General features: G+C 46.1%; 2 protein-coding genes across 2 annotated transcripts; both read right to left on the bottom strand.

Annotated features, from left to right (window-relative positions):
• Nucleotides 1-751: 751 nt before the first annotated feature.
• On the bottom strand, nt 752-3401 carry LOC120315826 (transmembrane protein 238-like). Its single transcript, XM_039360791.1, has 2 exons — nt 1695-3401; nt 752-924 (listed from the first exon to the last, which is right to left on the bottom strand). Exons 1-2 carry the CDS (start codon nt 2275-2277, stop codon nt 848-850), a joined length of 660 nt encoding a protein of 219 aa, XP_039216725.1. The 5' UTR covers nt 2278-3401; the 3' UTR covers nt 752-847.
• A 139-nt stretch (nt 3402-3540) lies between these two features.
• RSL1D1 (ribosomal L1 domain containing 1) lies at nt 3541-11028 on the bottom strand. Its single transcript, XM_039360790.1, has 9 exons — nt 10739-11028; nt 9330-9472; nt 8194-8332; nt 7270-7418; nt 6705-6806; nt 5956-6049; nt 5358-5480; nt 4452-4664; nt 3541-4017 (listed from the first exon to the last, which is right to left on the bottom strand). The coding sequence occupies exons 1-9, from the start codon at nt 10790-10792 to the stop codon at nt 3679-3681; spliced, it is 1356 nt and encodes a 451-aa protein (XP_039216724.1). The 5' UTR covers nt 10793-11028; the 3' UTR covers nt 3541-3678.
• Nucleotides 11029-12626: the final 1598 nt, after the last annotated feature.

Here is a 12626-nt window from a genome sequence, read left to right as displayed (position 1 = left end):
CGAAATGCCACTTCCGCTCCGGTCCTGAAGGAGAGAGGCCAGGCGCGCCGCCTCTTCCGGCTCGCGATCGAACGCCGCATTTGCAGGAATCTCTGGTGCGCCTGCGCAGAAACGAGCGGCGGCATGGTAGCGCAGGGATTGTCCAGTATTCAATACGGGAGTTAATGTTTACGCTTTGAAAAAAAAAAAAGCCTTTTTCTTTTGGAAATAAATGCAATAGCTTGCAAATAGTCAACAACTTCACATTTTCCACGGTATTGCTTTTTTTTTTTTTTTGCTTTCTTTTGGTTACTTTTAGACCAGTTTCAAAAAAAAAAAGAAAGGCTAGGTATATTTTTTACAAATCAATGCAATATATTGCAGTCGTCAAAAGTTTCCCACGGGCTGGAAGGTTTAAAGTCGCTGATTTTAAGCTTCCCTTAAAAAGGCAAAGTACAAGTCAGGTATGGATCTCGGAGGTCAGTGGATTCCAAGGGGATCTATTTTCAACCCCCTTCCATTTGGATCCAAGTCTCAGGGTGACTCAACAGGCAGTAAAACTTTTATTTATTTTTAAAATGTGTTGTTGGGCACCGAAGGGAGTTTTATAGACTTTTTTGACTTTAGCTTCAAAATGATGAGTGCTTTGACAATTTGGTGAATATGTTTACTTTAAAATTTTAAGTTCAGAAGCCCTAGTGCTGGTCCGTCTATTATATAATGGACATCAACCTTGTCCAGGCCCATAAATTAACTTTCGCTTCAGTAACTGAGCACAGTCCTTTTATGATGCAGTTCGACTGTCACTTGGAGGCATAAATAGTGTTTCCAGGGTGTTATAAACTGTGTCAGAGAAGGTATGTTTATGTCATTTTGTGGTATCCAGTGACTTTGAGGATTCTTGTTTTCCACGATCTTTCCATGAATTAAAGCTTCCAATCAAACCTGGAAAAGAAAACAAATTCCACAGGTTATTTCTGCTATTCTTGGAACATTGCCTTAGTAAAGTAGTTATGAAATGGACAAAGTGGGAGAGGCTTGGACGAGGCTCCAGAGTTCAAATGCAGAAGTGGTCTGCTACAAACTGCCCCCTCTTCGACATTTAGGAGATTTTTAATCCCCCCTTTGTCATTTTTGTAAATAACCCAAGGTAGCAGACATACCTAATATTCGTCCTTCCTGCTATTTTCTCCACAGAAACAACCCTGTGAGGTGAGTTGGCTGAGAGCCAGGGACTGGCCCAAAGTCACCCAGCTGGTTTTCATGGTTAAAGTGGAACTAGAACTCACCATCTCCTGGTGATGGGCCAAAGTCACCCAACTGGCTTTCACGCCTAAGGCAGGACTAGAATTCACATCTGCCTTGTATCATTTGTCTGAAATGGTATAGGTTGGACTAGAAGACCTCCATGGTCTTTTGCAGATTCTATTCTATTCTATTCTATTCTATTCTATTCTATTCTATTCTATTCTATTCTATTCTATTCTATTCTATTCTATTTCTCTTTCTATTCTATTCCTCTTCCAATTCTAATAATTCTAATTCTATTCCATTCCAGCCTGGGCTCTTATCCTACACCACTACACTGACTCTTTTGCATAGTTTTTCTTAAGTTCTTTAACTTATGCGATTCTTTGATTTTTAGCCAGGGCTGAGCGCCCTGGGCAAAGCCCGGCTCTCTCCAAGTAGCCAAACAGCCAGTCATTATGACCTACTCTGCAGGGTTATTGCGCCGACGTTGGAAAGGGAGATGGTGGGCAGGGAGGGGGGCGTGCTGCCTCTTGCAAGAGCCGGATCGGATGCCCCGTCCTGGGGGGGCAGGAACTGCTGGGATTGCTGGGACGGCTGCTGCAGCTTCTCCGCCTCGTCGGGGCCGGTGCTGGTGCTGATACTGGAGGCGGCGAAGTGGGCGCGGAGGCGGCCGGCCTGGGACGGGGCGGAGGAGGAGGCGATGGAGGAGGGCAAGGAGAAGTGGGTGCTGAAGGCGCGGGCGAGGAGAGCCAGACGCCGGACCCGCCAGCTTTCCAGGCTCCAGGCGTCGCCGCTTCGGGAGCCCAGCCCCACGTCGTCCCGCAGCTCGTCCGGCGGCACCTCCAGGTTGCCCACGTGCCAGAAGACCCACCAGGGCAGGCTGAAGAAGACGCTCACGCCGCCCAGGTAGATGAGCAGGTCGGAGACGGACGTGTCCAGCAAGCTGCCTACCACCAGCCCCGCCAAGCCCAGCGCGTCGAAGAAGAGCGCCAGCCCCAGCGCGCACCCGCACCGGCCCCACTTGCGCCGGAGGGTCTCCGACGCCATCCGCCCCTGCAACAGCCCTGGGCCGGAGACCCCCTACCCTAGCCTACCTCGGGGGCGGAGGGCCTCGCGTCATCCCCCTGGAGACGCCCACCTGAGCGGGGCGCACCTAAACGAGGTGCGCCCGGAGCCCCCTGCGCGCCCAGTTGCGAGAGAGCATCCCCGTCCTCCCTAGTTAGTCCCTGAGGTGCAGTTGGGACACACCTGGCGCTCCTGTGTTGAGGCAGGGACACTACCTGAAGCCCCCTGCTCGCCCAGTTGTCCAGGGAGATGGAGGAGGGGAGGTGTCCACTCCTGCTTGGAGGACCAGCAGGTGGGAGGCAGGGCAAGCCCCCCCAACTTGCAGGGGGGCACTTCCCCTTCCTCCCTCCTTGGTCACTGAGCTGCAGGTGGGGCTCACCTGGAGCTCCTGCACTGAGGCAGGGACACATCCCTTTCTCCCCAGGTTGGTCACCAAGATGGAGATAAGACACGCCCACTTATACCTGAAGCCTCAACTGGGGTAAGGCAAGCCACAACCCCTCTCACACCTTGTGGGGACATAGGTCCCTTTTTCACCTGGCTGGTCGCCTTTTCGCCTAGTTGGTTACCAAGACATACTCACTCTTACACTTTGAGGGCTATGTACTTCACACCTGCTAGAGATGGAGACGCACATACTCGTGCCTGTTGGGATGAAGGGCCCTGCCCTACATATCCGCAAAGATAGAACCCTTCTCACCTAGTTGGTTATTGAGACAGGATATGCCCGGTCACACCTGCAGCTGAAGGAGGGCCATGCTCCTCACACCTGAGACCCCCCCTTTCCCCCCATTGGCCACGAAGATGATCACGATGGAACCCTTCACATCTGGAGCACTGAGGCTGGGCCACATCCCTCACACTGCAGAGACCTGCCCCCTTCTCACCTAGTTGGCCATCCAGAAATTTTTTTTTAATTTAGAAAAGCCTGTATCTTTGTACGAAAAAGGTTGTAAATTGTGCAGCATCCTAGATTTTTTTTTTTTTTTTACATTTATCAAATTCTAAAAACGGCAAGAGGGAGAAAGAAGATTGAACCTGCCTTTCCTTTGCACTGAAAGGTTAGTGGCTTGAGAAAGGTAAAGATGTTTTATACGGACTGCTGGTTTGTATAAAGGTCCAGATGTGTAAAGCTGGTCCTAATTCTGAAATGTGATTATATACGCAACAGGAGACCGTCACATTCATATCTACATCCAGACGGAAAAGGCAGCTCTTTGGAAAATTCAGCTTCAGAGAACAAAATAAAATAGGACGTTGTTTTATTCCCACAATGAAAAAACAAAACACAGGATGTTTTTATAAGTGAGCCAGCATCGAATAAATGTCTTCTTTGCCAACCTTGCTTTGATCTTGGTATGAAAATAGCCCATTTTCCTCCACTCAAAGGGACAGCGGCAATTTCATTTTTCTCAATTCCCGTTTGGGGGTTTTAGGTTTCTTGTCTGATTTAGGAGCTTTTAGCCTTTTAGGAACCACAGTTGGTTTCGCCAAGGACTGCTGGGCATCCTTGCTCTGCATTTTTCCCAAAAAATCTTCCTTGGGCATCTTGGATTTTCGACCAGGCCTCTGTTGATTTGATTTCTCTATGGCTGTGGCCTCTCCAGGTATTTCTGGCTGTGAAACAGGAATCTCTGCTGACAAACTGGTCTTCCTTTTGCTACGGAGCCTCGGCAAGCCCGTCTCCAGCTGGTTTTTTTCACTCACTCTCAGTTTTGCCACCTATTTGCAAGAGTGAAAACCAAGACAGAAAGAAAGACACATTCAGAGAAAAACTGGCTGAGGAATTCTGGGAGTTGAAGTCCACACGCCTTAAAAGTTGCTAAGGCCAGGAGACACTGCACTAAATTGAGAAGCTTTAGGCCAGGGCTCTTCAAACGTGGCCCTTTTATGACTTGTGGACTTCAACTCCCAGAATTCCTCAGCCAGGCACGCTGGCTGAGGAATTCTGGAAGTTGAAGTCCACAAGTCACAAAAGGGCCACGTTTGAAGAGCCCAGTCTTAAATCTAACAAAGAAAATGGAGGCTGGCTGAGGAATTCTGGGAGTTGAAGTCCACAAGTCATAAAAGGGCCAAGTTTGAAGACTCCTGCTTTAGGCCTTTCCCTGTGGAGGAGATCAGTTTCTGGCACAATTCAGCTGAGGCGAAATAAATACCTGCTCCTCCTTTTTCTCAGCGGGCTGCGTTTCCATAGGAACCAGTTGTGGAATGTCTTCCTCTTCTTCCTCTTTTGATTCCAAGGCAGTGGGTTCCACCCCGTCCATTTTAGGCATGTCAGCTTCAAGAGCCCCACTCACGTTGTCTTTTGTGTTCGCCTGATCTGTGGTCTTCGGCTTAGTCTTACTTCTCTTTTTCTTTCTTTTCACAGTCTTAAAAAAGGAGAAATTGTTAAGGTGGCAGCCCTTCGTTTTAAGATGGGCATCGTGCTAAACAAATATATTTTGACAACCCTTCTAGTGTGGCACTTTCCCCACTTGACTGGTTGTTAAGTGTTTAGATCAGTGGTTCTCAACCTTTTCTTCACAACAGACCCCCTTTAAATACCTGTTATGGCCACAGACCCCCAAGACTTAACTCCCAAGATTTAAATCATAACATTTCTTCAACCCTTCGTGGACCCCATAATGCAGGGGTGTCAAAGTGCCGGCCTGTGGGCCGGACACGTCATGCGGAAGCTGCACCCACTCCATTGCCGACAATGGCAAAACCATCCCAATACGTTGCGTGATGTCATGAGCTTGTCATGTCTGCCGTAATGCCATTGTGGATCCCCAGAGCTCCGTGGACCACAGATTGAGAACCACCAGTTTAGATGATTTCTAAGAATATTTGTACCTAATTGCCGATGATAACGGCAATGAAATATTACTAAGCTCTGCAATCAGCACAATAAAATTTTTTTACAGGCAAGAGCCTGGATTGCTGCTGAACACAGGCCAAGAGGCTACAAGACTGAGATTCACACTACAATGCCTGCTTAAATAGACATTTTGTCACACAATGTATAGGGAACACCCAGCCCCGTGAGGCTGACTGGCTGATTGTGCCGCTCAGGATCTCACCCGTTGGATTCCGGCTCCCTTCTTTTTCTGAACAGCAGCCACACCATGGAGAGAAGAGTGAAAGACAGGAAGTGCAATAGATTTGCTGGTTTTGAGGTGAAGAACTTTCACGCTTTTCCAGATCTGGAGCAACATAAAGATGAAAAAAAAAAAAAAAGCATCTGTAGTGACGTAAAGCAATCAAGCGAAAGAGCAAAGCCAAAAAATAAATCGCATTAAATTGCTTTGGGAATTTTGAAATGGAATCCTGAGAATTGTATTAATTTAAATACGAGACAGTAAATACTAAGGGGAAAAGAGAGGAATTATTTAATAGTTTGAGATCTGTACCAAAGATATTTGTATACTATTGAATTATTGACCAACTCAGCCGCCACGTTGCTTTTCAAATATTTAAATGTAAAATTAGAAAATTAATTAAAAAAATAAAATAAAAAGTTCAACACTAAATCGAATTCAGATAAGGGTCAACAGAATTCAAGAGGGGCTGGACTTAGATCATTTGTGGCAATGTAATGATTCTAGGCTAATAACTCATTTAACTCCACCACCCATCCAACTCTGCCTGCTCTTCTCTTACATCACTGAATAGCTTTACCTGTGGAGCTTTGATAGCTATTGCTTTGGCAGCTGCCATAACATTTTCAGTGATCTCTGACGCTTCCATGCTGGTGTGCCCAATGCGAACCATGCTGAAAGAAATCCAGAAATTCTTCCTGTTGGATTACAGTAGCACCATCTTGCGCTATTCTCAGGATCACAAAGGAAGGGGCTTGAGGTCTGCATGCTATGGACGACCTACAAACTGCCCACTCTTCACAAAAAACCTAACCTCAGCATCATCACATCAGAGATTCCCATTTTTTCCCCCTTTTGGCAGCCCTCTTGGCTTGCCTGCCATTCCCCTCTAAGCTGCTCAGAACCCCTGGACTAGAGTAAAAAAGGTAAACGCGTCCCTGTGGATTTTACTCCGCTACTTGTTGCTGACTACAGAGGGCGGTGCTCATCTCCATTTCAAACCACTGAGCCAACGCTGTCTGAAAACATTTCCGTGGGCCTGTGGCCAGCATGACAACACAGAGCGCTATTACCTTCCCACCAAAGTGGTACCCATTTATCTACTCGCATTTGCACGCTTTCAAACTGCTAGGTTTGGCAGGAGCTGAGGCAAGGACGGGACCTCACCCCATCGCGTGGTGCTCGGGGTTTCGAACCTGAACTGCTGACTTTCTAGCCCAGCATCTTAACTGCTGAGCCACCGTGCCCCCCCCCCAGGACTAGAGAGGCACCCCTATTAATACAGGAAATAAACATTTCAGCTGTAAGATGTCTAGTCAAGCTACTTACTAGCAACTGCCCTTGTTAGTGACTGGGAGGATCGTCCCATGGATGCGTTTATTGATTTCCTTAGCTAGGTCCTTGGCTTTCAGATCCACACAGAGAGGTGCCCTGGTATTGGAGAGAGATGGTAGGAAGTGAGATTTCTACGGCTTCAAATTCAGCGGCCTCATAACGGGCCAGACCAAATTAATCCCAGTTGGGGGATGATGGGGAATGGAACTCAATGTATCTAAAGGCCTCAAGGCCAACTGAAAGGAAAACGGAGCAAAACAACATAAATTAGGCAAGCTCCATTCCTTTTGATGTTCCCTAAGGTCCTCAGAACCTGGTTGTGTCTCCAGGCAAGACCTAGAAAACAGGAGCCATGTATAGATGGCTCCGCTATTGATGGCAGATCTATTGATAGGTTGATCTATTTCTAATTTTAATTCAATTCACTTTCTTTAATGTTGGCTTTTTGATCGTTTTAAATACATATGTATACGCGGTTCACGGTAAGCTGCCAGAGTCCCTTTTTGTGAATTGGGCGGCTGTATAAATTTGATAAATAAAAAGGAGGGCAGAGTTTTACTTTTTACACTGATAGAAATGTTTTCCCATCTGCGAAGGTAGCAATCTTCTAATACGATCATCAGACAAGAATAGGGCAAAGCGGTTCAGGAGGCGACGTTTCGCTTCAAAGGGCTTGTATTCCGTTTTGAATGTTTTATAGGAGATGACCTGCAAAAAACAGAAGGGGAAAAAAGCACCACTGGGAGCCCCTGTTCCTCCAGCTTCCTGGTTACACAGTATGTATTTCACTTTTTCCAGTGCTAATATAATTGCATAAATCAATGGATGCAAGTCTATTTCTATTAATAAACTTTATTGTCATTGTATGTGTATACAATTTTACTTGACACCCAAAGACCAGGTCCCACACACATAATCCCCAAACACATTCCCACCCACCGCAGTTCCCCACCCCTAAGACCACCCAAAAATCCACCCAACAGACCAAGTAATACTGTTTATTCATCCCTGTTTATCTAATATTTAACATCTTAATGTACCTTTGTTTTTATGATCTTTGTAAGCCACCCAGACTTGCTTGACACTGGCTAGTATATTAATTTAATAAGTAAGTTGAGGATTATTTGTACAAAGCAAGCTAAAAGTCACACGAATCCAGTGCAACTGTGCAACCAGTACATCCAAGAAGCTGAAGAAACTTCTTGGAATGAGAAGTGAAATGTCTTCAAAGGAAAAAAAACAAAGAAAGTCCAGCTGCCTCTTAAAAAAGCACCTTTGGGGCAAACCATGACCTGGATGACTAAGAATCTTCATAGACCTTTAGATAAGCAGTGCAACTATGGTTTACTCAGCAAGTCATAACTACAAGTTTAAAGAAACTCTGGCGGGCACCATCTTTGGACCAGGCCAATGTTTTGCTCCGTTCACAAAATAGAGACAGCAGATATAGGACAAAGCACAGCTTTCATTAAAGTTTCCATACCTCATTGATGCGTGTGATCCCATGTTGGTCCAGCAGCTTCTTGTACATGGTCTCAGTCTGTTCCGCGGTTAAGCCAGGTTCATCTTTGGTGAAGAGGCAAACCTCAGATGTGTCTGGCAGAATGCTATGAGGCAGGTTTCTAGGACACCAAACAGACCGCAGCCTTCAGCAAAGCAACAGCGGTGGGACCGCTAGAAGATGCAATTAAAGGCAGTCCTCGACTTACAGCAGTTAATTTAGTCACTGTCTGAAGTTACAGCAGCACTGAAAAAATGACCCTTTTGCACACTTAGTGACGGTTGCAGCATTTCTATGGTCGCGTGCTCCAGATTCAGACGCTTGGCAACTGACCTCATGACGGCTGCAAGGTCACAAGATCACTTTTTGCAAACCTTGTCTGAAATGGTATAGGCCAGGGGTAGGCCACCTTGGCTCTTTTATGACTCGTGGACTTCAACTCCCAGAATTCCTGAGCCAGCCATGCTGAGGGGAAAGGGAGAGGTTTCCAAGCTGAGCCATTCTGGCTCAGGAATTCTGGGAGTTGAAGTCCACGAGTCATAAAAGAGCCAAGATTGCCTACCCCTGCTGTAGGGTCTCCTGCCTGAGCAGGGGGTTGGACTAGAAGATCTCCAAGGTCCCAACTCTATTACTGATTATGATTACCTTTTGACAAGCAAAGTCAAAGGGGAAGCCAGATTCATTTAACATATATGCTATTAACAACTGCAATGATTCACTTAACACGTGACAAGAAAGTTTGTAAAATGGGGCAAAACTCACTTAACTGTCTTGCTTAGCACATAAATGCTGGGCTCAATTACGGCCGTAAGCGGAGGTCTACCTGTATTGTTGTCCTTTATTCAACTTCAGGGCTGGCCAATCTTGGCAACTTTTGAGACCTGTGGACTTCAACTTCCAAAATTCCTCAGCCAGCTATGCAGAATTCTGGGAGATGAAGTTCACAGGTCTTAAAGCTGCCAAAGTTGGACATGCCTGCTCTACATATAAGACCTCTATGTTTGAAACTGGGCTAGTTTCTTGCTGCATCTTAATTTCTAATCTTCCTAGCATGCCCATTCATGAATATAGTTTCACGGGGGTGAAAAAGCAGAACTAAAATACAGAGGTAGCCTTACATTTTGATTACTTGCTCCTTTGGTGGGATTTTCCAGACAGTAACCATCAAAAAGACATTCTGGTTTACGTCCAACAGCACTTTGTCTCCGGACTTCTGTTTGTCTGCATTATATGCAAGCAAAGCCTGAGTGGCTTTTTTGATCTGGAACAAAAATTGTGATCGCTCATAGAATCACCATATCTCAAAGCCAAGCACAACACTTTGATCCAGATGTGTTGTTTTCCCACAGCCCTTAATCAAATTGGCCAAACAGGTTGGCAAATAAAGGCATTGTAATCTAACACTGATTGCAAGTGTATAGTATAGGATACAATTTCTCTGTGGTGCTGAAGGAATAAACCAAGAGTTCTAGTCCAGCCTGAGACTTGAAGCTAGGCAGCCCCGGGGAAAAAACAAGGGGCTACCACTGCTAAAAGTCTTACAAAGGAAACTGTCACATTGGGGTGGAAGTTAAGGTGCCAGGCTAGAAATGGGGCGGGGCTGAGTTTTAGTACCACTTTGGACTAATTCCTCTCTCAGTCAGCTTAAGTCTAACCCTAACCCTATGGTTGTTGCTGCATGCTGACAATAAGAGGAAGTAGCATTAGATATATTTGTCACCTTGAGTTATTTATAAAAATAACAAAGGCTGAATTAAAAAAAAATATGCAAAATTTAGAGCAGCTTTGGTCTAGTGCAGTGGTTCTCAACCTGTGGGTCGGGACCTCATTTGGGGTCGAACGACCATTTCACGGGGGTCGCCAAACAAGGCTGTCCGCCATTTTTCCCCCCTTTGGCCACGCCCCTGGCACCCGGTGATGTATAAGTGGTTGGGGGTCACCACAACATGGGGAACTGTATTATGGGGTCGTGGCATTAGAAAGGTTGAGAACCACTGGTCTAGTGGTTAAGGCACCAGACTAGAAAGTGAGAGGCTGTGAGTTCTAGTCTTGCTTTTAGAGGCAGAAAAGCCATCTGGGTCAGTCACTCACTCCAAAACCAGCTTTGGGCCAGTCACTCTCTCTCGGCCCTAGGAAGGAAGCAATGGCAAACCATTTGTCTGAAATGGTATAGGGTTGCCTGCCTAAGCAGGGGGTTGGACTAGATGACCTCCAAGGTCCCTTCCAACTCGGTTATTCTATTCTAACCACAGCTGGGGAAAAAAAAACTTGCCAAGAAAACCGCAGGGATTTGGTCAGGAGACGAGATTAAGTCGAAAGCACCAAATAATATTAAGAATAACAGCAATAATTTACTAACCGCCCGACTCCCTGCGGTGATGTTAATAGGAGGCAGTGCGAACCCGGGCAATTGAGTTCATCGGGCAACGCGTGTCGTGGGAACGCAACTCCTAGTAATCACGCCGCCCATGAAAAGGCAGCGTCCAGCGGCAGATTCGGGGTCCCTTCCCTGAAGCCCCCGCCTCACCTGGCCTTGATCCAAAAGCAGCAGCGCCGCCGGCTCCACCTTTGCCTCCTCCATCCTTCTCCTTCCACGTGGGACAGCCTTCTCGGGGGCGTCGCCGGTCTGTGACGCAATCAGAAGGCGCGCCCCCTCTTTCGCCAGAGAAGCGGAAAGGCACCATAGAGGTAGGAAAGGAATGCGGAAGGCAGAGACTTCCGCTCTTTAAACCGTCGAACTTGGGAATCGCCATAGAAATGAAACCGGAAGCACAGGTGGGAATGCTAGAGAGGCCGATAGAACCAGGACTTCCGATTTTCCTGGAGCATATATGGAGGAAGAGTTAAGGAAAAAGACAATGCGGAAATCTGGATTGCATTGGGGGTGCCCTATATAAAAGCCCCGCCAAAGGTGGAGCGTCACAGAGTATTGCATATCCATTCCCAGCCAGCATGGGACAAGTTTAATCTCTGTAAGTCATCCAGCGTTTCTCAAACTTGGCGACTTTTGTGGACTTCAAGCCCCAGAATTCCCCAGCCTGCATGCAGTTTGCAGATAACCAAATGGTTTATCCAGGGAAAGCAGGAACTGTATTAAATTGGACTCCAGGGTTGACCTCCAAATTTGTGACGGCCCCTAAAATTTGCTGGTGACCCCCAAGAGATCACAATAAATAAATACATATATAAAAGTATTTACTTAAGGTATGGCACAATACACTCTTGATAGTATCTTTTCACTAGCCTCCACTAGTTGTGACACTGCTTAGCTTTTACAAAACCAGCCAAGGTCATTAATTGATGCTTCTTACTGTGACTCTGCTTATATGAAGAGGGGAAACGGGATTCTCAAGATTCAAGTGCTCCAAGATCAGAAATAACTCTCAGTTCTTCAGCCAAGAAACAGATAATCAGCACAATTCACCTTGCCAAATTTATTTTGCTGACCTCCCACCTTTCTATTAAACATTTCATTAATGTTCAGAGGCAAGCATCCCATGGGTCATAAAGGTCAGAGTGAATATTTGAATCTGAAGACAGCCAAGTCAATCGGCAGCATCCTTCTCCCACATATATGGGGCTGAGGGGGGTCAACTGAGGCGGCTATGCAGTAAATTCTGCTGCAGCTGGAGTGAGAGACAGGCTCAAAGATGCTTTTTCACATCATTTTTCCTTTGAAGACGTTTCGCTTCTCATCCAAGAAGCTTCTTCAGCTCTGACTGGATGGTGGGGAATGGAAAGATTTATACTCCTTGCAGACAGCTGATCATAAATCCTTCCATTCCCCATCATCCAGTGAGAGCTGAAGAAGCTTCTTGTATGAGAAGTGAAACATCTTCAAAGAAAATCAAGAAAGTCCAGTTACCTCCTGAAAAAGCATATTTGGGACAATTATGACCTGGATGACTGAGAATCTCCATAGATAGTGACAGACAATGTGGAATACTTAAGGCACTTGACTAGAAATTGAAAGACTGTCGGTTCTAGTCCCACCTTAGGCATAAAAGTCAACTGTGGTGGCCTTAGGGCTAGTCCTTCTCTCTTGGTCCTAGTAAGGAGGCAATGCCAAACCACTTTGCTGGGAAAACTACAAAGACTTATTGAGACTTTGGTGCAGAGATGAAGACACCAGGCTGGAAAACAGGAGACTGTGAGTCCTAGTCTCCCTTGAACACAAAGCCATCTGATTGTTTTGAGAACATGTTTTTTGTTTTTTTTTTTTTGTTTCAGTTAGATTTTGGAATGAGTACGTTCAAGATGGCAGCTAGCCTAGCCCAGCTTTTTTTTTTTTTTTTTTGGATCAGGCATTCTCCAAGTGTGGGTGCATGCTTACACAATTCTCAGGGAACTATTGTTTTGTTGGGATTGGGGAATGACAGGGCGATTGGCTTGATACCAGTATATTATCTCTCTTT

This window comes from Crotalus tigris, unplaced genomic scaffold, assembly GCF_016545835.1.
Source record: "Crotalus tigris isolate CLP2741 ecotype Arizona unplaced genomic scaffold, ASM1654583v1 scf7180000019173.45859301935:6455823, whole genome shotgun sequence".
NCBI classification, from domain to species: domain Eukaryota; kingdom Metazoa; phylum Chordata; class Lepidosauria; order Squamata; family Viperidae; genus Crotalus; species Crotalus tigris.
The sequence above is the reverse complement of the archived record's forward strand: the minus strand, read 5'-3'. Positions and strand labels throughout refer to the sequence as shown.

Coding starts and splice junctions, on each gene's coding strand:
- LOC120315826 (XM_039360791.1), bottom strand. CDS start 2,277: ATGGCGTCGGAGACCCTCCGGCGCAAGTGGGGCCGGTGCGGGTGCGCG. Junction 925..1,694: donor CGGCGCAATAACCCTGCAGA/GTAGGTCATAAT, acceptor TTTCTTTTCCAG/GTTTGATTGGAAGCTTTAAT.
- RSL1D1 (XM_039360790.1), bottom strand. CDS start 10,792: ATGGAGGAGGCAAAGGTGGAGCCGGCGGCGCTGCTGCTTTTGGATCAA. Junction 5,481..5,955: donor TAGCTATCAAAGCTCCACAG/GTAAAGCTATTC, acceptor ATGTTGCTCCAG/ATCTGGAAAAGCGTGAAAGT. Junction 4,665..5,357: donor AGGGAGCCGGAATCCAACGG/GTGAGATCCTGA, acceptor TCCTTTTTTAAG/ACTGTGAAAAGAAAGAAAAA.